Source organism: Mollisia scopiformis (genome assembly GCF_001500285.1).
Source record: "Mollisia scopiformis unplaced genomic scaffold LY89scaffold_10, whole genome shotgun sequence".
Classification (NCBI taxonomy): domain Eukaryota; kingdom Fungi; phylum Ascomycota; class Leotiomycetes; order Helotiales; family Mollisiaceae; genus Mollisia; species Mollisia scopiformis.
The window spans coordinates 795,770-818,490 of NW_017263590.1; the positions used below are offsets into that span (position 1 = coordinate 795,770).

General features: G+C 47.8%; 9 protein-coding genes across 9 annotated transcripts; 5 read left to right on the forward strand and 4 right to left on the reverse strand.

Moving 5' to 3' along the window:
• Window positions 1–907: 907 nt before the first annotated feature.
• On the reverse strand, window positions 908–1,255 carry LY89DRAFT_781246 (uncharacterized protein; the record flags this gene model as incomplete). The annotated part of the gene is made up of 1 exon (XM_018222465.1): window positions 908–1,255. The coding sequence occupies one exon, from the start codon at window positions 1,253–1,255 to the stop codon at window positions 908–910; it is 348 nt and encodes a 115-aa protein (XP_018072512.1).
• Window positions 1,256–3,873: 2,618 nt separating this feature from the next.
• Window positions 3,874–5,382, forward strand: LY89DRAFT_684093 (glutamine synthetase). Its single transcript, XM_018214811.1, has 6 exons — window positions 3,874–3,975; window positions 4,034–4,080; window positions 4,133–4,178; window positions 4,253–4,769; window positions 4,820–5,241; window positions 5,295–5,382. The coding sequence occupies exons 1-6, from the start codon at window positions 3,940–3,942 to the stop codon at window positions 5,313–5,315; spliced, it is 1,089 nt and encodes a 362-aa protein (XP_018072513.1). The 5' UTR covers window positions 3,874–3,939; the 3' UTR covers window positions 5,316–5,382.
• Window positions 5,383–5,621: 239 nt separating this feature from the next.
• LY89DRAFT_40121 (uncharacterized protein) lies at window positions 5,622–6,920 on the forward strand. Its single transcript, XM_018207263.1, has 3 exons — window positions 5,622–6,020; window positions 6,069–6,604; window positions 6,652–6,920. Exons 1-3 carry the CDS (start codon window positions 5,928–5,930, stop codon window positions 6,725–6,727), a joined length of 705 nt encoding a protein of 234 aa, XP_018072514.1. The 5' UTR covers window positions 5,622–5,927; the 3' UTR covers window positions 6,728–6,920.
• Window positions 6,921–7,546: 626 nt separating this feature from the next.
• Window positions 7,547–10,674, forward strand: LY89DRAFT_40123 (serine threonine protein kinase). Its single transcript, XM_018207264.1, has 5 exons — window positions 7,547–8,134; window positions 8,195–9,030; window positions 9,118–9,748; window positions 9,795–9,970; window positions 10,019–10,674. The coding sequence occupies exons 1-5, from the start codon at window positions 7,764–7,766 to the stop codon at window positions 10,309–10,311; spliced, it is 2,307 nt and encodes a 768-aa protein (XP_018072515.1). The 5' UTR covers window positions 7,547–7,763; the 3' UTR covers window positions 10,312–10,674.
• Window positions 10,561–11,849, reverse strand: LY89DRAFT_40155 (zf-U1-domain-containing protein). The gene is made up of 5 exons (XM_018207267.1): window positions 11,785–11,849; window positions 11,724–11,729; window positions 11,567–11,668; window positions 11,379–11,516; window positions 10,561–11,323 (listed from the first exon to the last, which is right to left on the reverse strand). Exons 1-5 carry the CDS (start codon window positions 11,792–11,794, stop codon window positions 11,037–11,039), a joined length of 543 nt encoding a protein of 180 aa, XP_018072516.1. The 5' UTR covers window positions 11,795–11,849; the 3' UTR covers window positions 10,561–11,036.
• A 112-nt stretch (window positions 11,850–11,961) lies between these two features.
• On the forward strand, window positions 11,962–13,257 carry LY89DRAFT_614718 (uncharacterized protein). Its single transcript, XM_018210700.1, has 4 exons — window positions 11,962–12,240; window positions 12,297–12,420; window positions 12,467–12,770; window positions 12,824–13,257. The coding sequence occupies exons 1-4, from the start codon at window positions 12,028–12,030 to the stop codon at window positions 12,840–12,842; spliced, it is 660 nt and encodes a 219-aa protein (XP_018072517.1). The 5' UTR covers window positions 11,962–12,027; the 3' UTR covers window positions 12,843–13,257.
• Window positions 13,258–13,307: 50 nt separating this feature from the next.
• On the reverse strand, window positions 13,308–14,032 carry LY89DRAFT_732853 (uncharacterized protein; the record flags this gene model as incomplete). Its single annotated transcript, XM_018219740.1, has 5 exons — window positions 13,308–13,332; window positions 13,383–13,517; window positions 13,669–13,793; window positions 13,843–13,906; window positions 13,956–14,032. The coding sequence occupies 5 exons, from the start codon at window positions 14,030–14,032 to the stop codon at window positions 13,308–13,310; spliced, it is 426 nt and encodes a 141-aa protein (XP_018072518.1).
• A 991-nt stretch (window positions 14,033–15,023) lies between these two features.
• LY89DRAFT_684101 (DEAD-domain-containing protein) lies at window positions 15,024–17,490 on the forward strand. Its single transcript, XM_018214812.1, has 3 exons — window positions 15,024–16,660; window positions 16,709–16,725; window positions 16,894–17,490. The coding sequence occupies exons 1-3, from the start codon at window positions 15,326–15,328 to the stop codon at window positions 17,378–17,380; spliced, it is 1,839 nt and encodes a 612-aa protein (XP_018072519.1). The 5' UTR covers window positions 15,024–15,325; the 3' UTR covers window positions 17,381–17,490.
• Window positions 17,491–17,928: 438 nt separating this feature from the next.
• On the reverse strand, window positions 17,929–22,271 carry LY89DRAFT_732855 (uncharacterized protein; the record flags this gene model as incomplete). Its single annotated transcript, XM_018219741.1, has 2 exons — window positions 17,929–21,944; window positions 22,001–22,271. The coding sequence occupies 2 exons, from the start codon at window positions 22,269–22,271 to the stop codon at window positions 17,929–17,931; spliced, it is 4,287 nt and encodes a 1,428-aa protein (XP_018072520.1).
• Between the last annotated feature and the right edge of the window lie 450 nt (window positions 22,272–22,721).

A 22,721-nucleotide genomic window follows, 5' to 3' on the forward strand; every position in this document is an offset into this window, starting at 1 on the left:
GGATAAACAATGGCTCGCCCTGTACTAAGCAGCTTCGAGCTGACTGATCCTGATAAGGCCCCCCGCTATTTAGGCACGACTTAAGAAATGAGGATGTTACTGGAGCTTTCAGTTGGGAGTTTGTGAATGTTTTGTCATTTGGCTGTATGGTTCCTATTTTGGCAGTTCGAGTCTCGCTACAGTAGGCTAAGCGAGGAAATCGACGTCAAAAAAATTGACGATAACTTCAACTTCAACAAAGCTTGAAAGAAGAATTTGCTTCGAGAAGCATTTGAGCTGATTGGCCAAGCTAAATACGCGATGCTTTCTTGAACTTCGCTTCGAGATCCGTCAGCTTCGAGCCTTGAGCCAGATTTAAGTTTCACTAAAATAACCCAGAATTGTAGATACTTTCACAGTAATGGATGGGAAATTGAAGACTTTTATTGTCAACACAATCGTCTCTTGTTTAAATTAGACTGCTGAAACTCAAGCTATGAGCGACGTGCGAGCATACTGTTGCATAGTCTATGTAGGGAGTGAGAATGTACGATGATTCTTTTTGTGAAAGAAACAGGCATAATTTCGCCGATTGTGACGCGTCAAAATACAAGTTTGCAAGAATCCTAGCAAACCCTTTCCCATTGTCTGAGGATTCTGTATCCGAGAGTATATTCGAATCATCCTGATGGGTCACTTCAATCCATTCAATGTCTTCGTCATCGAAGTCGATATCCAACTGGTGCTCGGGGAAGCCCAAATCTAAAGTAGATTCCAGACTTAAGCTCGTCTTCATGCTAGTTCCCGTCCTCATCTTCAGACTCCGTTTCAAGACCTCTTCCTAGCTCAAAGTCAACTCCGGGTCCAAGGTCGGAACAGTTGGTAGCTGCGATTCCACTTGCTGACGCAGATCCATTGAACTTAATATCTAAGTTCGCACGAAATAGGTTTTGTGAGTGCGAAGTGGTGTTTCGGCATAGACCATCTTTAGTTCATCATCGTAAGTTGTTTCTTGCTCCCAGTATCCTACATTCAGGGTTGTTGCCAAGCCATTCTCTCTCCACCTCCGTTCCCCAAGGTTTCGTCTTTGTGGACATTGTAAAGAGGTCTGAGTTTGATGTGTGATTGGTTTTTCTGAAGTGGCTGGAGTAGCTTGATTAGCTGTGGTGCCCATAGTAGTGGGAATAATTATAGGAGCTGTGGTAGCTGTAGTAGCTGCAACGATTGGAGTAGCTGGAGCTATTACGGCGAGTAGATGAATTGAGGTTGGTTGCATAGTCAATGTCTTGAAGTTGCCGCAGTGGAGGCAATGAATTAAAATAGACACAATGGCATGTATGCGGATCGCTGGTAGAATGATGTATCCAGGTCGTGCCTTCCACTCTTGAAAGCCGCGAAATCTCGCTTAGTTGCAACCTCCCTAAAGAACGCATCCTCACAGCTTCATTTTCAACCCTTACCTGATTTGTAAAGTATACTCTGTTTCCAGTTCTGTGCTTCATCTATATTGGATACTTGATGTCTCCTCTTATAAAAGCAAGCAGCTGTATATCGTCCCTACGATCTAGCTCTATAATGCTTCTCTTTGTTACACGAACCGACAAATCAACATACCCTTCAGATCTCCATCCCTGAATCACAATCCGAGTCAAGCTCCACCATTGACAGAACAAAGGACTTTGCACACGTTCTTTCACATCCGTCACACCATGAATTTGTCATAAGTCACTCCGGGACAACTTCGATACGCAATTTCGGACAGGAATTTGTGTATTGTGTCCATCGGGTATTGCATCGGAACCCCTGAGACACTGCTACAAGAAATGAAGCACGGGTTATCCGTCCGCAGCAGAACAGAAGCAACCTCGAAAGGCCCTTCTCACGGTTGTTTGCCTTTCGAGTTTCACGCAAAGGCCGGTGACCTGAAGAGCCCCTTACATCTTACCAAGTCACAACTCTCAGCACTTGCCAAGTCCTGTTGTGATATTTATAGGTCGTGCAAGTACGTTGCCATCGGGACGGATACCAACCACGCATTAAAACGAGATGAGAAGCGCGGCAATTGAAATGACAAGACAATACGAAGGACATTAGGTCAGACCGTGACAACGAGAAACTCGGAACTGATGTGAGACTTCTTCAAACTTTATTTCGGATTCTCAACGAATTCTGATATTTAGTGTCTAAGGGTAGAAGACTTGTGGCAACTCGGGAATCATCGGGTCATACCTACGCAGTCACACGAAACGAGATCTAGAAGCCGTGCAGCAGATGTAATCCGGGGATTACAGGGCTGACTTGTGGCTTGTACTCGCACCAATCTCTTTATGCGGAACATTGATAGAATGAGTCAGTCACCTCGAAAGCGGGAGGACTTGACAGCTGTCATCTGCGTCTACGGCGAGCAACCCGAAGCTTCAAAGCACCAGATCCACCCATCGGGACACCAGCCGATGAGCTTGTCGGCGCAAAGAAGGATTTCGAGATGGGGACACGTGATTCCAAAAACCCAAGCTCGATCTTTCGGTCCCTGACTGTCGGTTCGATGGAGACTTACGGCATCGTTTACTCGATTCGTTTTACAGCTTCGGCCGTGTCTAACCAATGACAAGTTTCCATTTTCTCTTATCTCTTGGAGGCTTGCGCCACTTTTTAGGGGAGACGTACCCCGCCGCAGGGGCCAGAGAGCGAACGAGGTTGAACGAGTCAAAGGATTTCCATTTGTAAAAGTCGAGGGAAGTTTGACTCGTAAGCGCTCTGGAAGGCATTCTGTGAAAGTTGTTGAGGTCTTTAGGAAGGCGATGGGGATGGTTCTGCGTGGGAGGCAGTAAAGTTCACGACTTCTCTGTGGCTGAATGTGAAGTGTTACGAAAAGAAAATTCGTTGCTGCTCGGGGAAGGCGTTGTGGTGGGGGAGCATGGTCGAGTAGGACACCAGGATTCTATTCCCGGACCGCTTCAAGCTACGGTGTATGGATTCGAGACTGCCATACCCTAGCATCACTGACGCCGTGGAACATCCAGAGGCTGGAGATTGTCTCGCGAGAGAGATATGGCGGACCGTCTGTACTGGCGAGGTTATTCTTTGCTCTTCTCAACCCCATAGTCTGATGGTTGGGGTGGTGCGAGAGATGAAGTTTGCAAAGAGATACAGTACTCACACGGTAGCTTATCGACAACAAGGGAGCGACCGATATTTTGGATGACATCGTCGCTCCCGTAGATCTCTTGCTGTGACAAGCAGTTGCTGTCTTGGGTGTTGGGTCCGTACCTGCGATGCTTAGCTCTATCGGCTTCTCCTGACTGCATCACTGCAATATCAGAGATCCAGAGAACCGGCTGGCTTGTTGATGCAGAAGTGTCCTGCATGATGAGGGCACATGGCGAAAATTTCAGTCGCAGAATGTTCCTAAGACACTTCCTTGACCATTTCTCCGCGTGTTTAGAGAAGTCTGGACGGATGCGGTCTTTGTGGCTGAAGTGGAGGGCAAGTTTCTTCAACACAGGAAAAAGGCTCAAGCATCGTAATTACCGCAATGCTGTCTTGTGCGTCGCAGAATTTGCACAGGAAGGGTTGAAGGGATATGTCTGCCAATTCCAAAACAAAGAAGCAAATGAAAAGTTTTCACCGTCATCATATGTAGCTCAATATGGAGTATTTTTTTTGCTTTTCTGTACATCTCCTCACTAAGCTGGAGCTCGTCACTATTCGCGCTGTCTGAGTGTCTGTCCCACGCCAACCCAGCTATCGACAGGCATCCCTGTAAGCTAGCCCATCGATAAGAATGGGGGGTCGCTTCCTCTTTAGCGGGTCAGCGCACTCCTCATAAACAGCCAGGACCCAACAAGCTCTCGTCTTGTTTTTTTCTCCATCCTCCATCCAGACATCTGTCTGCCAACCCCATACCTGCAAATTCATATACACTCCTCTACCTTTGAGAAACCCCCACAAACCGCAAAGATGGCGACTTCAACGACCGTCTCGTATACTGCCAATGTAAGCCTTGTTCACCCTCCGAGATCGCCCCGCGATAGGATCACTGACTCGATTTCAGCTCCTCAAGTACATGTCCCTCGACCAGAAGGGCAGTGCTATGGCCGAGTAAGTTCTTTGCGATCAATTGTCGCAAAAATTCAATCTTACGGTCAATCAGGTACATCTGGATTGATTCTACTGGTGGTACTCGATCTAAGTCAAAGGTAAGAAGACGACCCCGCCCATTCACTCGACTATTTAGCTGTTGGGTGAAGATGGACTGACTTTTGCATAATAGACTCTCACCAAGGTCCCAGAATCCGGTATCTTCAAGCCTGAAGATCTCCCCGAGTGGAACTTCGACGGTAGCTCGACTGGCCAAGCTCCCGGTGACAACTCTGATGTCTACCTCCGCCCCGTTGCTGTCTTCCCCGATCCATTCCGTGGTGCTCCCAACATCTTGGTTATCACCGAGTGCTGGGACCCCGATGGAACCCCAAACAAGTTCAACCACCGCCACGAGTGTGCTAAGCTCATGGAGGCCCACAAGTCGCACAAGCCATGGTTCGGCCTGGAGCAAGAATACACGCTCCTCGACATGCTTGACAAGCCTTATGGCTGGCCCGTTGGAGGTTTCCCAGGTCCACAAGGCCCATACTACTGTGGTGTTGGTGCTGGCAAGGTCTACTGCAGAGATATCGTTGAGGCTCACTACAAGGCTTGCTTGTTCTCTGGTGTGAAGATCTCTGGTACCAATGCCGAGGTTATGCCAGCTCAATGGGAATTCCAAGTTGGTCCTTGTGAGGGTATTGAATGTAAGCATTTCCCTCCAATCACTGATTTCCAGAGCTAATAGGTTTTTCAGTGGGTGACCACCTTTGGCTCGCTCGTTTCCTTCTTCACCGTATTGCCGAGGAATTCGGTGCCAAGATCTCCTTCCACCCCAAGCCAATCCCAGGTGACTGGAATGGAGCCGGTCTTCACAGCAACTACTCCAGTGAGGAGATGCGCAAGGAAGGTGGTATGAAGCATATTGAGGCCGCCATCAAGAAGCTTGAGGGTCGCCACAAGGAGCACATTGCTGTTTACGGAGAGGACAACACCATGCGTCTTACCGGCAGACATGAGACTGGCAGTATTGACTCCTTCTCTTACGGTGTTGCCAACCGCGGTTGCTCCATCCGTATTCCAAGAGAGTGCGCCCACAAGGGTTACGGTTACTTCGAGGATAGACGACCAGCTTCCAATGCTGATCCTTACCAAGTTACTGGTATTATGATGGAGACGGTAAGCTGATTCTATCCTTCATCGCAGAATAGTCATACTAATGCAGTACATAGATTTACGGAAGCGTTGAGTAAATGCTGGGTTTGGGCGTGTACACAAGGCTGGAGTGACGGAAAGGGATTGCTCTTCTTCTGCAAGCGATGATATTTCATAAACATGGTTTTCAATAAAGAACTACCGTGTAGATGCACGCGCTAAGACAATTCGATACCATTCAAGACACTCTCTGTTCTCCTTCTCCTTCTACACGTGACAGTATATACTTCTCTGGATTCCGAGCTTTCAACTATTTTGATACTATTGACGGTTCCACAAGCTCCGATATAGACAAGTTTATAGTACTATGAGAATCTCGACAGAACTCGAGTCAGGGAAAGCTCACATTTCAAGAACCTGACAAATCTATGGTTCCTGCAGATGGGAGTCGAGTGACTTGCTCCCGCAACAAGCCTACCTGCCAAATGCAGGTTTCCCCCCACGAACGCAAGCTGACTTGCATAAAGCTAAGAATGCCTGTTACCTTTTGACACATGGATCGTAGCCTTCTCCTCTCCAAAGAGAAAAAAAAAATTGTCAGCCTTGTGCCATGCATGTGAAAGATGTCATGACGCAGATCAGATGTCCAAGCTCCCAAAAAATAAAAATAGGCTCTTCTCGCAAACTTAAGCTTCACAACACCACACTTCATGTTGTTGACAACTCCTGTAAGGTCCTCCACCAGGTCTGGATTTAGGAGGATAGTTCGCTCCCTTTCTACATTGTCGTCGAATCCTCATATTGTGAGTTCAATTGCTTTATTTATTGCAGGAAGCTAATACATAAAATAGTATGTCTTCCCAGACCCAACATCAAATTCGCACATCCTCTCGCTCCTCCCGACGAATCCCCCTTCGCAGAAACTTGCAATTGGCACAACGACCCAAATACCACCTACTCCTAACTCCTTGACGGAGAACCACCATTTCCTCTCCATACTCCAAGATGTGCTTCGTCTGCACGCTCCTTCCGATCCCCTAGTCCAGGGCCAAGCTGCTGCGTTTGCGTCTACATCCGGATCTGCTCTAGGATCAGGAGGCATGTTCTTCCCTCAGCAACCAAAGAGACGAGGGGGTGCAAGCGGGACGTCTGGAGATGGAGCGGGAGGAGCGAGTAGTCAAGGAGGAGCCGGTGGAGGAGGAAGAGGTGGGTGGGTGCATGTTAGTGATTTGAGGGCTCCGCCGGATTATGGGCGGATTGCGTGGCCGGAGGATATCTTTGGGAGCTTGGAGGTTGATGGGAGGGGGCAGTTTGTTGAGGCGGAGGATGGGACGAGGGGGAATTGGCAGGCGAGTGGGACGTATAGGGTTATTACGAGGGAGGGAATGTGAGTATTGTTTTTATGCTGGTTGGGTTTGTACTGATTGTGTTCAGATTGGGGTTGGGTGATTTCTTGAGGGGGAAGTTGGTGGAGAGGTTGAGTGAGGAGGAAAAGAAAGAGACAAGGTAGGACTTTGAACAGAGCACGGATATTTTTGGAAGCTCGGACAACGAGGTTGGTACTTCGTAAGTCGATGGGGTGTAGGCGATATGATGCCATTCAGAGCTCTTGGAGTGAGTGCTGACTGTTGCATTGCGGAGCTATTACCTGGATCTTGCGTGATATAGGTATCACAAGCATCCCTCACCATAACCTACTCGCCCTCTGTAAGGGACTCATGTGTTACACATGTTCGAATAGATGTTGTTTAACCAATGACGTGCATGTAGGCAATATCTGTTGCTAGGATATTGGACCCTATGCACATCATGGTTTCATGATTTATACAAAACAAGCAACGTTGACAGCACTATATATATCAAGCTTCATTGCTCCCTACTATCGGAGACCCTGGCATGGTCTTCAAATACAGCAAAATTTACGTATTTCGTAGAGGCTACAATCCTCACGAGATTCTCCGCGTGTCTCGGAGTAAAAAAGTGGTACCTTATTTGGGCCGAAGTCTATACCAGGAACAAGAAAAAAGAACGAGTGACTTTGAGAAAAGTAACTTCAACGCCAAAATAACCATAATTAGAAAATCAGTCTTAGTCTCATTCTTTGATTTATAACATAGGGGAATCTAGGCTCTAGGCTATCTTCATGTGAATCATCAGCAGCAGCTGGAGTATGACCTCCTTACCCCACAAATAAGCTAACAGCGATCGCTAAAAGCTGAACAACGATTAATTGACAGCCCGCCAGCGAGCTCGCACATCCAATACTCCACGCGTGAGACAACCACATCTTCAAAGCTTTCGCAACTCAAATTCCATCAAGTGACTCGAACACAAGCGCCTTCCGTTGAGCTCCCTGTTCGAGCCTCAGGATGATTACCATAGCATCCTAAATATCAACTCAATCCTCCAGGACTTCATTGACATTCACCAAAAGTGTTGAAGCTCTCGCCAGCATCCGCCCGTCTTTGGTGGGGCAAGCAACGTTCCCAGTCCCCTCGCAACAAACAGACCCCATCATACCCAAAAAGCAACTCACGAACCCCGCCATGATGCCTCACGGCGCCTACGACGACGGGGAGCTGGAGATCTCTCTGGCCCCGTCTGCCAACCGCCGTGCCAACAACAAACCCCCCGATGCGTCTGCTGCTCGTCGTCCAAATGGCAATCATCATCGAGCTGCGAATGAGCCACCACCTCAGAAGAAGGCCGAGCAGCGGATCGGTGCATACCACATCATTCGAACGCTGGGTGAGGGATCGTTTGGTAAGGTCAAGCTGGCTACACATCGTGTTACGAATCAGCAGGTCGCCTTGAAGATAATTGCTAGGAAGAAGCTCATTAGTCGGGATATGGCTGGTCGGGTTGAGCGGGAAATCGAATATCTACAGTTACTCAGACATCCCCATATCATCAAGCTGTAAGCTGAATTTCTCCGATGGTCATGAATAGGACAGGAGCTAATCAAGCATTTCTGTAGATACACGGTGATTAAGACCCAACTCGAGATTATTATGGTCCTTGAATACGCTGGTGGAGAACTCTTCGATTACATCGTACAAAATGGAAAGATGAAAGAGGACGAAGCTAGGAGATTCTTTCAGCAGATTATATGTGCAGTCGAATACTGTCACAGACACAAGATTGTGCACCGAGATCTCAAGCCGGAGAACCTGCTATTAGACGACAACCTGAATGTCAAGATTGCAGATTTCGGACTTTCCAACATCATGACGGATGGAAACTTCTTGAAGACAAGTTGTGGAAGTCCCAATTATGCTGCTCCAGAGGTAATCAACGGTAAACTATATGCTGGACCGGAAGTCGATGTTTGGAGTTGTGGAGTCATCCTGTACGTTCTACTTGTGGGAAGACTACCCTTCGACGATGAGCACATTCCTTCTTTGTTTGCAAAGATTGCTAAGGGTCATTATGTGGTGCCGAACTATATGAGCAGCGGAGCTTCGTCGTTGATCAAGAAGATGTTGGCCGTGAATCCTGTTCACAGAGCCACTATCGAGGACATTCGAATGGACCCGTGGTTCGTCAAGAATCTGCCTGCTTACTTACAGCCACCAGTCGAGGAGTTCTTGGATACTGGAGTTGATCCCAGCAAGGCCATTACGCCTAAGCTTATTGCTCCTCACGCTAGTCCGGCCGTGCAGGAGAAGCTTCACGACCAGGTCACCGAGAAGATTTCCAAGACAATGGGTTATGGTATTAAGGATGTTCAAGAAGCTTTGGCTGCGGAAGAGCCATCAGCTATCAAAGATGCATACTTGATCGTCAGAGAGAACAAGCTGATGCAAGCGAACCGTGAGTACATCTGTTCGTTATGTCTAACCAGTCGTGCTTCCAAAAAGCCCACTGCTTCATTCCGAATCATAAGCTAACAAGAAATAGCAAATCTCTCAGATGACAAAGGTCAACTATTATTTCAAGTCCCTTCACCGCCTGCTTGGAACGATGGCATCAAGTTGGATACTGCCATCTCTCCACCACCTTCACCCGTTGTGAAAGAGGCTTCGGGCCATAAAGAAGTTCTACCAAGTCGGCCCAGCCCCCTTGTTGATGCTATGTCTCCACGCTCTTCAAGTTCGATAGGGACCGATAGATCAACGAGACCATATGTCAGCAAGATTGGCATCCTCCCAAGCAGTTTACCGGCCTATCACCGCGATTTTATGGAAGCTCGTCGAAGTGGGAGAGATACTACCAGCACTCTCTCAACTGCACACTCGGAGGTTGATGAGCCGAAGGTTCAGACGGAAGCAGAGAAGCTAGAGACTGCTCGCAGGTTGAACCCACACTCCAAGAGCCAGATTCGACTCGACGAAGCCAGCAAGAGACCGGCAGGCATGACGCAAATTCCACAGAAGAAGGCGAAGCCTACCAAGTGGCAATTTGGTATTCGTTCCCGAAATCAGCCTCTTGAGGCTATTGGCTGTATCTATAGAGCTCTTCAGAAGCTTGGTGCTGAGTGGGTTGTTGATGAGGACTGGCAGCCCCATGGCGAATCTAATGACGAAGACAGGTAAGAAAGCTCTTTCACTACTGAACATCATGTTGACATGAAATAGAACGAACAACAACAGCTTTGTGTCAAATGGTAGCGGAGCATCATTACACCATTCCGAATCAATGCCGGGACAGAACAATTCTTCAAGCAGTATTCAGTTCCAAGCACTGGATCCGAATGGTGATTACAAGTTACCGGCGGATCCTTGGGTTTTGAGAGTGCGGTGGAGAAAAGATGGTATGTCGCTCTAAATAATGCTCGTGTCTTCTCATTAACTCTTGATAGACCTTCGTCGCCAATCTGTGGCATCCCTAAGCAGCACTGGCGGCTCGCTCCCTTCAGAGATGGCATCACCTCCCAGAGGCTCTAATCACAAACTTGACCCTATCGAGAATGTGTTCATGCATCTCGACATCCAACTGTATGAGATGGAACCTGGGGTCTATCTAGTTGACTTCAAGTGTGCTGGCTACGAAAATGTTGACGGCATGCTTCTTGAAGAGAAAGATGTCACCTCACCGTTCCCATTCCTAGATCTGGCCTCAAAACTGATCATTCAACTTGCGGAGGCAGACTGAGCAGCACTCACTCTTTGACTACGAGGAATTTACGATGGAATGAGGACAGGAGCTTGAACGGGTACTTGCATGATACGATATGACTGGAAATGGTAGGACAGGAGGGATGCAGAAATTAAGGCATGGAAATGACGGCAATTAAGTGGTAAAGAGGATATCTTCGAGCGTGGCGTTGTTCTGGATGATTGAATACCCGGAAAAAAAATCCTATGTCAGCACACATTTTCTTTCTCTTCTCTTAATGCATGGTAGGGAAAGATGCAAGATGCGTGGCATCTCCACTCTTTGTGTGTAATTGTGGGCATAGATCATCAGGCATAATGGAATGATAATGCACTGATTCTACATGGATATCTTTGACTTGAGTTTTGAGATTCTCTTTTGTGACTTTTGGTATCTGGTCATTGACTCTCAGTTACCTCCTATGCAACGAAACTCACGTATTGTTGCATTTAACGCTGATACGAAGTTGGTTGTTTCATTTTAGCTTGTAATGAGCTTCATTGTGACCGTGCAGATCTCTGCTCTGGTCTTTTGTCCAGAGATATTCAGGCATTCTCCCACGCCAGAATTAGTCACCATAAAATACAATTTAGTCCCAGCGCCCTGAATGCACCTTAACGCCCCACTCAACCAGAGCTTCCTCACACTCTCACTTATTCAGCCTTCTCTCTCACATCTCACCACCTCAGCTAATATTCTCTGTTTTCCTTCCATAGCCTCATTCATCGTCTATCGTTCCCCTGCTGTCCATTCGCACCAGGAGGAGGTGCAGGAAATCCTTGACCGGGAACAGGGATAGGCGGGAAGCCTGGCGGTGGCTGGAACCCATTTGGCGGGACAGGGAACTGGAAGTTTGGCGGTAATCCTCCAGGAGGAAATGGAGGTAATGGCATACCAGGCATAGGAGGCATGCCGCGACCTAAACCACCTGGTGGAGGAAACGGGATTGGTGGTCCGCCGCCTGGCATCGGTGGCATACCTGGTAAACCGGCGAAAGGGGGAGGGACTCCTGGAGGCTGTATGTTAAATTTTTGTTTGTATAGAGAATTGAGAGGGGAACTTGCCTCCGGGAAATGGTGGGAATGGAGGGGGGCCGACGCCGGGGTTTTGATTCAGCATTGGGTTTGAGGCTGATTGACCTTCTGCGGCGTAGGAGTTTGTGATAGAGTCGATGACTGACTGGGCTTTCTCGTGGCCGATTTCTAGCAAGTTGTTAGTATGGTGCTTTGGGCTTCTGGAGAAGAGTTCGGACGTTGATAGTAGTCGACTACATTTCGAAGGTGGTTTCGACCGCTGTTGTGAGCTTTGCGTACGCTCATGGAGTCGTGCGTGAGGTAGACATCGCAGTAGTCGCCTGGAAGAGGTCAGTCTTGAAGGCAGAATTGGGTCTTTGCGTCGCTGGAACTTACAGAAGACTGTCACAAGTGTTAGCTTTCATCATAGGATATATTCGCGGGGATAGAAACTTACATTTAGGCATCTTGGCAGAATTGTACGATTAACTGTTGAAAAGAGTCTGCTGCTTGTTCTGAAGCTCAAGCTTGCCTGCTCAAAAGTTCGAGAAGTCGCGACTAACTCCAGTCCACGTGACCCCTAGCTCTCGGCTTACCAGCGCCATCCCTGTTCGTAGCCAAAATGCCAGATAAAGTATTCTCCTGACGCGACTCTTGTGAACTAGAGAGAGAAATCCTCACACGACAACACTTCGACAGCATGGCATACCCGCAATTCTTCTTGCGCATGCTGGGTAGCTTGCTGCTATTTCTTGCCTGTGCCGAGGCTCTGAAATTCGATATCGAGGCTTTCAATTCGGGAGATTCAAAGGGGAGGAGATGTATTAGGAATTTCGTCGCGAAGGATACGCTGGTGGTAGTTACAGCTACAGTGGATGGGTATAAAGGTGATGGCATGATTGTCAATATGCATGTAAGTTGGGGCTTATGAATTGGGTGTTGGGTTTTGACTGACGTCTTTGTCTCCAGATCAAGGATGCGGTTGGCAATGAGTATGGACGACCGAAGGATGTGGTTGGAGAGCAAAGAATGGCTTTTACATCTCACGCTGATGCGTCTTTCGATGTCTGCTTCGAAAACGCTTTCTCCGGAAGTAAGAAAGTCTCATCCTTTCTTGGTCATTGTTAACAATTTTGCAGGTAAAGGAGTTAGCAACCCATTCAGACACGTGGAGCTGGACATCGACATTGGCGCTGATGCTAAGGATTGGTCTGCCGTTCAAGCAACAGAGAAGCTGAAGCCCGTCGAGACCGAGTTACGGCGCATGGAGGAAATGGTCGCAGAGATCGTTGCTGAGATGGATTACTTGAGGACTCGGGAACAGAAGCTTCGAGACACGAACGAGAGCACGAATACTCGAGTGAAGTGGTTCGCGTTTGGAACAATGGGTATGCTGGTTGCATTGGGAGCGTGGCAGGTCATTTATTTGAGGGCGTACTTCAGGTATTTATTGCAGATTGGAAGAAGTTCAGAGCTTCATGCTAACGAATTAATAGGTCAAAGCATCTCATCTAGAAAAGTTCCAAACGGCAGCGGGCGCACAATTCTACGGCGAAAGGTCTATGTGTTACTAGTTGGGCTGTGTAGAAAATACGTATATAATGACAACCTGGTGGGCAAGAGATGTCCAACGGACTCTGCGATGATGTAAAGATTTCGACCCAGAAGTGATATGCTGTGAAGGCGGTGGGAATCTCTGGGTACCGCTGGGGTGAAGAGAAGATGAGACGATAGGACTGGCCTAATAGCCCAATATCACATTCTCAAATGAAACAATTTCGATGCTTGCATGGAGACTTGTCCCACGCTTAAGCACAGATATCGACGATTCATTGCTAAGTTCAGTCACAACTTCCATTTCACAGGTTAGCCCGATGGAAGACTAATTGGAAATGGATGAAATGAATAGAGAATTCACTTGAAATGTTACAACCATCACTCATTACAAGATAACTTTTGAACCACGTATTCTTGTCATTGTCACAAACGCGACTTATCGTTAGGTCTTCCTGTATTAGTGTACATTTTGACTTATACTAAATGCTTGTTGCTTACGAAGGAGGCATCACGTCGAATGTAGTGGCAACCTCCTTCTCCCATCCAAATCTATCCTTGCCGAAGATCTCAGCAGACGGCTTGAAATTCTTGCCAGAATCGAGGAGGACAGTGCGGACGACGATTTTGTCTCCCCTGTAGTCAGAATCTCCGAGTCAGTAATCTGGTTTGGATATTCTGGGGGTGTACATGGGTCTCTTAGCAACGCATAGAGAGCACTAACTCCTGATCATAACCCCGAGACAGCAGGGAACAAGATGTTAACGTCCGAGAAATTGAGACTTACATGATCTCTTGATGATGGTAGACGTGCGAGGTGCAGTTCGGACAGAAGTAGCATCTTACAGCTTTTCCCGAGTCCCCATAATAGGTATAAATGTTGGGCTTGCCCTTAGTAATCTTGAGGTTGTCCTAAGAATACATCAATTTTTGTCCCTGAATTTTGTCTGATTGGGCATACCTTGGGGACAATCTGATTCAGCGAATAAGTTCCCCCACCCAGTTGCTTACAGGTGTTGCAATGGCTATGTTATGTTAGTTGTGGAGCTTACTAACAGAGGTTTTGCGGCTTACCACAGGACATGGGATTTATCCTCGAGTTTGACTTCCCACTCGGTTTGTCCGCAATGGCATTTTCCGTGCTCGGTCATGATGAGTGAATTTCTGATAAAATTGGATTTGGATTTGTATAAGAAAAAAGAGAGGAGCTGGAGAGCTTCTTATACATTACCTTTCTTCCGAGCACCGGGGAGGGGTCGCTACGTCAGCCCTGAGTGAAGAAGAGGGGAACAAACCATTGGTCTCATCAACCGTCAAGGACATGCATGGTATGGCATCAGTCGAAGTTTAGCATGCAGCTTAAAGAGGATCTGCCCAGTGTCCAGCGTCCAGGTTCCAATGGTGACGATTTTATGTTCAGAAAAAGAAAAGCTAGTTCATGTAGTGAATTCTTACCGAGTTTCCTCACAACTTGGCAAAGCTCCGGATACTCTCTCCAGCTACCTAAATCTCCGAGGAGGATATTGAATGAGGGATGCTTTGTTGAGATTACGTGGAGATGTGATTGAGGCTAACTGTATAATCTGTAAGCTTCAGCCCTTGATATCATGAAGTTCTCCCAACCATTGGTGCTGCTAATGTGAGGTAGGTCATCGTCTTCCGAAAGGAGGGATCTGCCCGGAGCCTGCATATATTTGAGTGGAGAGCTGCTGAGGCACATTGCTGAAAGTTTGGCTGCTGGAAGGGAGAATGCGAATCCCAGATGCCGAGAACTCTCCGGATATTCCTTGTGAGAGCATCGTGACAAATACTTGGTGAGATGCGTCCCGCAAGAGATTTCGAACGAGGTGCATCCTAGAAAGGACCTAAGGAGGAGTAGTAAGAAGCACCTCGCATTTAGTCCTTGACTGTGGGGTGCTACGAGGTATGCTTCAACGCTTGGCTATATGATGTGACAAATGAGCTGGAGATGTGCTGTTGATACGACGGACAAATGCAGAGCAAACAAGACATAAATAGGTGAAATCCCGATAGAAGACGCAGAACATGTATACAAGAAAGAAATTTGGAGTGCAAAAACAAGTGAAAGGTGGACAGAAGTCTCCACTGGACTTTTATATCATTTAGTTCCGGCCATCAAGGTGTCTTTGCCAAGACTGTGAGGCTCGTGGTGATGAGCCAAATTCACGTTTCTGGACCAAAGATATTGGAAGTCCAAACAAGCGTCATTTTTATCAACAGACGTTGAAATATAGTCGACAGCTTGTTCACTAATCCGCATACATGAAGCTATCCATGTCTACTATTGAGAGCGTATCACGTGTATGCAGATAACGTTAGCGCCGATCGCTTATCAAAGTAGCATCAAAAATTATTTTGGAGGGCCAAAATTTATCGCAAGTCCAAGATATTTCGAACAGCACTTTTCAACAGACATAGCAATTATGGATTCTGCCGAATTACACAGCAAGAAGCGCAAGAGAAAGCACGGCAGTACCAAAGCCACTATTGAAGAGATTGTCCCTGCTACCAATGGGTCCAGTCTTGCGACCGAATCAAAAATCAAATCGAAGCACTCAAAGGAAGGCAAGCCGCCCAAGAAGCTGAAGAAGAAACACGAGTCGGATGACGAGGAAGAGATATCTGGAGACAACGTTGTCGAAGTTGTGGAAGACGAGGATGAGGGAGGAATTGACGACGCCTTTTCGACAGACGAGGACGAGGCAGTTCCTGCAGAAGACGAAGACCAGGACGATGAAGACGATGGGGCAATAGATCTCGCTGAAGGATCCTTAGCAGAATCAGCGGCTCTATCGTTACCAAATACAGGTGCACAAGCACAAAAGTTCGAGGAACTGAACTTGTCCGCAAAGACAATGAAGGCGTTGGCAGACATGAAGTTCGAGAAGATGACGGAGATCCAACAGCGGGGTATACCACCATTACTTGCTGGAAGAGATGTTCTTGGAGCAGCAAAGACTGGATCCGGAAAGACTCTGGCATTTTTGATCCCGGCGGTAGAAATGCTGAGTTCTTTGCGCTTCAAGCCTCGGAATGGCACAGGAGTTATCGTCGTCTCGCCCACCCGAGAACTTGCGTTACAGATTTTTGGCGTTGCCCGAGAACTTATGGCTCACCATTCGCAAACATATGGTATCGTCATTGGAGGAGCGAACCGAAGAGCAGAGGCAGAGAAGCTTGCTAAGGGTGTCAACCTCTTGATCGCAACTCCTGGTCGACTTCTAGATCATTTGCAGAACACACAGGGATTTGTTTTCAAGAACCTGAAAGCTCTGATCATCGATGAAGCAGACCGAATTCTGGAGATTGGTTTCGAGGATGAGATGCGACAGATTGTCAAGATTCTACCAAAGGACGAGAGACAAACGATGCTATTCTCAGCCACACAGACGACAAAAGTCGAGGATTTGGCACGAATATCACTACGGCCTGGCCCGCTTTACATCAACGTCGACAATCAGAAGGAACACAGCACAGTCGAGGGTCTAGAGCAAGGCTATGTTGTCTGTGATAGCGACAAGCGATTCCTCCTCCTATTTTCGTTTCTCAAACGCAACAAGAACAAGAAGATCATTGTATTCTTCTCGAGTTGTGCTTGTGTAAAGTACCACTCTGAACTCCTGAACTATATCGATCTTCCTGTTCTCGACCTTCACGGAAAGCAGAAGCAGCAGAAACGAACGAATACTTTCTTCGAATTCTGTAATGCTAAACAAGGCACTTTGATTTGCACAGATATCGCAGCTAGAGGTCTCGACGTAAGTTCCCCTTCCCTAAGCAACTGAAATTCTGCTAACACTCCCTAGATCCCTGACGTAGACTGGTATGTCAAATCCCTATACTAATTTACTGTTTTCTTGTATGATGGCTCTGGGAGCCGGGAGCCGGGCAGAGCCGAGACAGATTGCAAACGAGAGCTTTTGAGACAGCTCCCGGCTCCCAGAGCCCCTCGCTTTCGTTTCGATGTTTTACTATGCTAATTCGTTGGCAGGATTGTACAATTCGATCCACCTGATGACCCCAGAGATTACATCCATCGTGTCGGACGTACAGCTCGAGGATCAAACGGCAAAGGACGCTCCCTAATGTTCCTCCAACCCTCAGAAGTCGGTTTCCTAGCCCATCTCAAGACTGCCCGTGTCCCAGTCGTCGAATTCGACTTCCCCGCCAAGAAGATTGTTAACGTGCAATCGCAACTCGAGAAGCTCATTTCTCAAAACTACTACCTGAATAAGAGCGCCAAAGATGGCTATAGAAGCTACCTCCAAGCTTACGCTAGCCACAGTCTACGGACAATTTTCGATGTGCATAAGCTAGATCTGGTCAAGGTAGCGAAGGGTTTCGGGTTTAGTGCGCCGCCGAGAGTGGACTTGACGTTGGGAGCGAGTATGAGCAGGGATAAGAAGACGCAGGGACGAAGGGCGTATGGAAGTCAGCCGAAGCAGGGAGGGAGCTTCAAGAAAAGGGGGACTTACTAGGGAGTGGATGGAGAAGTGTCAATATGAATGATACCTTGCATTGTGGGCATTTGTGTATGAGCCGGAAAATAACATTGCACTCTTAGTTTCTTCCAACTTATCAGTCTCCCCATGTCTATGCTCATTGTTACTTGGTTCGTCAATGTTACCAAATCCGTGAGACCAACTACTTCGTACCAATTATGGAAAAGTGCTCAATCTGAAAGATTCCGCTTCTCAGTAAATACAGTCATCAAACAAGGAAGCAATATGAGCCAACCTGTAGCACTTCTGCTTTTTGCAAATATATTGTATTGTATGTCTCAAGGTATTTATGTCTGAAAAGCAGACTTTTGGTATCTCCCCACGAACTTGATGTTCGGTCGTGAAGCCGTTACTCCCCTCGCAACAAAGATTCATCCAGGCGCCCTCCAAACGGAAGGATCCAGCAAAGCAAACTCTGTACGCCTCCAAAATTGAGAAATAGTAGTCTGTCTTCAAGGCACCGACTTGAATATGAAACAGGAAACTCATCTCTTTAAAAACAAGGCAATCATAAGCAACCGTGCCTAGTGACCTCTAATAGTGACCGGTTTTCCTCGGCGAGCAGTCATGCCTGTAGGTCTTCCTCGACCTCTCAATGAGACGCCACCACCTCGAAATGCCTTGTTGGGACCCGGTCGATGAGCAGGAATATCATCAGTATCAGAAGAATCAGAAGCAGAAGACTCTTCGGATGCTGAGCCGTCAGATACTGATCTCTCGGAAGAAGGCTCTTCACTCATTAACCGAACAACGGTAGGGCCTACTCTTTGTTTCTCAACAGGCAATGTTGGAGCACGATCGCTCTTGCTGCTTGCTACAGTCGCTGGACTTGTGGAGTAATCTGCACCAGCGCTAGACTTCATTGCTTGAGATCTGCCGTTCACAGCGTGCCAACCAACAGGGGTGGCGGTAGGTGGAGCCCTCGAAATGGAAGCCTGAATCAGAGACGGAGTGCTCCCTGAACTGTATGTAGTTGTGGATGGAGCATGTGACCATTGTTCCTTCGTCGTCACTGTATTGGATGGACCTGGAGAAAACTCGGGGGTTGATTGAGCCTTGGGAGCAACAATCTTGAATTTTCTTCCTTTCAAAGCCATTCTTTCTTTAAGTGAGAGCAACTTGGGCGCGGGAGCACGAGCAGGGAAGATAACGATGGGTTCTGTTCCTATCGGAGATTCAGAGCGAGGTGGAAGTGCAACCACACTAGGACGACTCTTCGGCGGTCGGCCACGATGCTTAGGTACTGGAGCGTCTTCCTCGATTGTAGAAGTGTTGCGAGGTTCCCGGACTGGCTCATTTTGCTTCTCTGCTTCATTTAGCACTTCAGTGGAATTTGGTTGCTCGGCAATTTCAACGCCGTGGCCGACTTCAGTTGTCTCCCTGATGACTTCCTCAGTAGCCTTTTCTCTCTCAATCGGTTCCCCAAAGAGGCTGTCTCTGTCACTACCAAGAGCAGCACCTCCATCGTCATTATCGTCAACCGCTAGAGAAAGTTCCACAACTGCAGGCGGTGGATCATTTTGCATTCCGTCCTGGACTTCACTACGTCGCTTCCTATTTCTCTTGGTGGGTAATTCAACCGGAAAACTGTTACCAGCGTCTTCTGCCTCTTTACGAGCAAGCCAAGCAGATTTGTGAGGTGTTTTGATGGTATTTGGAGCGACAGATGGAGATCCTGTCGATCTCGAGGTTTGGGCCCGCACGCTTCGCTTTTTTCGGACAGTACCTTGGGATGCAGGATGTGGTTTACTTAAATGGCTCAAAGCTTGAGCTGCAAGCTCAAGATCAGAGTCTGCGCGCTCAGCTTTGCGTTTACGAGTAGTACTAATAGATGAAAGTCCTTCGTCCTCTTCGATAGGAACGGCAGCTTCACCGAGATCGCGGTACGATTGCGGTTTGCCCGTGCTACGGCGAGGCACACGCTTCTCGGGTCTGGAGGGGAAGTCTTCAGGCTGGTATTGTTGCCTGTGTTTCTTGGTCTCGGCGAGCAATTTCTGACGTTTTGACGCGAAGAACTCGACATCTTCCGCGTCCTCGCCATCGGCATTAAATCTCTTCCGCTTTTTAGGTTGCTCTGCTTGCAGTAATTGAGGATCTAGCAGATCAGAAAGAAACATATTCGGGTTCTTCGATGGAGTTAATTGTGGTGAAGGTTCTTCAATTGTGCCATCAGTGATTGGTGGATCATAAAGAATTCGGTTGTCAGTGGAGCCATTCTGTTGATAATATCCTACGCCCATCATACGGTTTTGTCCAACGTGTGAGGCGTCCGGTTCAGTTTCTTCTGGTCCTCCATACATAGAAGCAGCCGGGGCAAGGAGCTGAGATGGGTAGCTTGCCGGTGGTTGATTGTACGAATCGTAGTCGTCAAGTTCATAGTGGCCATCCGCGCATCCATGAGCGGTGTCATCCGTATCGTCTGGTAGATACGGATTTGCCCCATGTTGCGCAGCCTCGTATGAATCCCGATATCGAGGGGCGTTGCCGTCTTCTCTGAAATGCGTTGACCCAGGACCACCAAGATTGTTGATATCTTGCATGTTATGGACGTAGCCATTGTTCAGATTGTCCTCAAAGGAATCATCGAAAGCCTCACGATCATCTAGAGAGCTCTCATTCGCGCGAGCTTTCTCTGCTTCGGCCCTCTCCTTCAGCTTCTTCATTCGTCCAGACTCCTGAGGATTGTTCGCATTTTCATCACGTTGCAGCCAAGAAAGATTCGTCCTTGAGAAATCGACAAGACTTTCCACACTTCGAAAATCAGCTACCTTCTTCGTATCATGGCCTAGCAGAGTCCCTTTGGGTTGATATCCGATTTGAGTGGAGTTCGGTTTCGACCGACATTTTCCACAGGAACACATCTTCAAGCACCTCGGACACTGCCACTCCTTGTCTTCCATGACGGTTTGTGGCATCAAGTCAAAGGCTCGCCACAAAGTTCCGTAGCAATAGGCCAGGCTACAGGTGGTGCAGAAAGCGAGTTTCCAATTCATCTCATGTTTCATGCATACGTGACATGAGTGTGTCTTGCCGGGTGTAGGCACCACCTGGTTCTTACGAGATGATGACAAGCCTGATTTCTTGCCATCCTTTCGAGGTACGGGGCGACCTTCATCATCGACCTCGGGCTCGATGTCAGACATTTCTGGTGTCGGTGTTCTCTCCCTATTGGGATCCTTAAAGGGACGGATTTTGAGCTGCTCCTGACAGACTTCTGTTATGGGTCTCCTACCATATCGTTTCCTGGCTAGCTCAAGCGGTTGAGGCGATCTCATCGAATCAAAGAAGCCATCAAACTGAACGACAATGTTCCGCCACTGCTCATAATTTTGAACAAGAGTCGACCAGTCCCATTGCTCAACCCAGGAGAGGCTTGAGACGCAGGCGCAGGAGCGGCCCATCGCATAACAGTCCATACACACGTCGTAGGTATCTTCAACTTCTTCACCGTTGACAATGCCATGCTGAATGCAGGTCTTGCAGGTCAAGAAACGATTGAATATATTTCCTCGGCAATACGAGCATGTAACAAAGGAATCGTAGGGTAAGAATTCGACATTTGTTTCCTCAGGCAACTTTGGCGAAAACATCTCGCTAACTAAAATTTCCTGGTACAAGTAGAACAAGCGCTTGAAGTCTTCCAAAAGTTGTTTGATACGGCCATACTTCCACATCTTCGGCTCCATGGTGTCACGCTGCAACAGTGCATAGTACTTGATGAGGGTGTAGTAGACGATTGCCTTGCATTTGTACTGCTCCTCCCGGCATACCATTCGAGCGCGCGGAAGGGCTTCGTGAAGTGCAAGTTCAAGAGTGTCGACGGTCGTACGATTCCAGGCCACTTTCATAGTACGAGTTCCACGATTCCAGACCTGATGCGGAGCAAGAGGTGGTATTAGGATAAGATCTCCAACTTTCTGCTCGACTACCCAAACGTTGAATGGGGCTTTCCTCCATGCGTTAACTTGCGCGAAATGCTTTTCAACTTCAATGTCATGACCTAGCATTGAGAGGAAATACTCTGAGACTACCTCTCGTTCTCTAGTTTCGGTCATGAACCAGATCGAGGTGCCAGGCTTCTCGCCTTTCGAAGCGGTTGAAGTGTCGACCATGATATTGTGACCAAGCGTGCCACACATCTCTCTGTGAGCTGCAGTATATGTCCCTTCGTGACCAATGTAACACATCATATTTGCAGCTCGCATCTCAGGTGGGAGATTGGCCATCAAGTCTCCAGCTGGAGCGACACCCTTGCCGTAGCGCATTTGACCGTATTCGTTGGGCTCGAGAATTGACCCATCGCCCCCAGTTCTTGGCTCGATGCATTCGTTCAAGTAATAAATGCATTCTGGGACTGTATCTCTCAAGTGCTCGGACCACTGCTTGGGACAATCAATATCCTTCAGGTATAATCGTTGTCGTTTCGGGTCCCGATACGTTGAGGGCTTGAATTGCCGTGTAAGCTGATCCATAGACCTCAGGTAATGTCCCATAGTCATGGGAATATTTGTCTCGTTGGGTATGTCGCGAACACTTTGAGCTGGTCGTGAAAATAAGTCAGTTGCTTTCTATAACATTCGGCGCATAAAGACTTACGCTCTTTTCCCATGTTCTCCTCCAGCCATTCTTTACTGAAGAGCCATGGAGGAATCCTTGAGCCCCAGTCTTCAATAACAAGAGGTTTACCATTTTCAATCACAATCTGGAGTACAAGAGCTTCAAAGCTTTGAATACTGTGCTCCTCCAATTTGTCTGCAGATAACCTAGTAACATAATCGAAGTTGTGGGTATCTTCGACCAGAGCGTCTAGATCGAAATCCGGTTTGATAGGCACGAATTGTGCTTGCGGGTACGTCTGAGGAGGCATTGCGGCATCTGTGAATTGTTCGCTCCAGTTCAAAAGCCCACTTTCCAGCGCATATTCTGTCGCAATGGCTGGTAGCCAAGAAAATCGACTTTAAGATCGCATGAGAGTGGAGAGTGTTGTTTCGTCGGTCTAGGTCGAATGCGCTTGCGGAAGATGGAAGCTGAAGTTTGGTGAATCCAAAGTAATTGCGGAGGAGATACTCGAGCAATCGCGTTAATTTGAAGGTGATCGCGTCCAGGTCCAAGAACGTGAAGAGGCTTCCAACACCTCCCAATCCTTCTCAGCTCTCCCGAGCGGACCGGAAGACAAGATGGTGAGTCCAAAGTTGGGACTTCGTAATGCGATGCGACAAGAGCTCTTGAGAAATTGTTGGACAGAAGGCAGAAGGTGCTGCCAGACACAAAGACGAGGAGCGCCTTGCCGAGCCTTGAGGGGAAAGCTCGGACCACA

Coding starts and splice junctions, on each gene's coding strand:
- LY89DRAFT_40123 (XM_018207264.1), top strand. CDS start 7,764: ATGATGCCTCACGGCGCCTACGACGACGGGGAGCTGGAGATCTCTCTG. Junction 8,135..8,194: donor CATCCCCATATCATCAAGCT/GTAAGCTGAATT, acceptor GCATTTCTGTAG/ATACACGGTGATTAAGACCC. Junction 9,031..9,117: donor CAAGCTGATGCAAGCGAACC/GTGAGTACATCT, acceptor AACAAGAAATAG/CAAATCTCTCAGATGACAAA.
- LY89DRAFT_40155 (XM_018207267.1), bottom strand. Junction 11,517..11,566: donor TGTAGTCGACTACTATCAAC/GTCCGAACTCTT, acceptor ACAACTTGCTAG/AAATCGGCCACGAGAAAGCC. Junction 11,324..11,378: donor ATTCCCACCATTTCCCGGAG/GCAAGTTCCCCT, acceptor TACAGCCTCCAG/GAGTCCCTCCCCCTTTCGCC.
- LY89DRAFT_684101 (XM_018214812.1), top strand. CDS start 15,326: ATGGATTCTGCCGAATTACACAGCAAGAAGCGCAAGAGAAAGCACGGC.
- LY89DRAFT_40121 (XM_018207263.1), top strand. CDS start 5,928: ATGTTGTTGACAACTCCTGTAAGGTCCTCCACCAGGTCTGGATTTAGG. Junction 6,021..6,068: donor TGTCGTCGAATCCTCATATT/GTGAGTTCAATT, acceptor TACATAAAATAG/TATGTCTTCCCAGACCCAAC. Junction 6,605..6,651: donor GTTATTACGAGGGAGGGAAT/GTGAGTATTGTT, acceptor GATTGTGTTCAG/ATTGGGGTTGGGTGATTTCT.
- LY89DRAFT_684093 (XM_018214811.1), top strand. CDS start 3,940: ATGGCGACTTCAACGACCGTCTCGTATACTGCCAAT. Junction 4,081..4,132: donor AAGGGCAGTGCTATGGCCGA/GTAAGTTCTTTG, acceptor ACGGTCAATCAG/GTACATCTGGATTGATTCTA. Junction 4,770..4,819: donor TCCTTGTGAGGGTATTGAAT/GTAAGCATTTCC, acceptor TAGGTTTTTCAG/TGGGTGACCACCTTTGGCTC.
- LY89DRAFT_614718 (XM_018210700.1), top strand. CDS start 12,028: ATGGCATACCCGCAATTCTTCTTGCGCATGCTGGGTAGCTTGCTGCTA. Junction 12,241..12,296: donor GCATGATTGTCAATATGCAT/GTAAGTTGGGGC, acceptor CTTTGTCTCCAG/ATCAAGGATGCGGTTGGCAA. Junction 12,421..12,466: donor CGAAAACGCTTTCTCCGGAA/GTAAGAAAGTCT, acceptor ACAATTTTGCAG/GTAAAGGAGTTAGCAACCCA.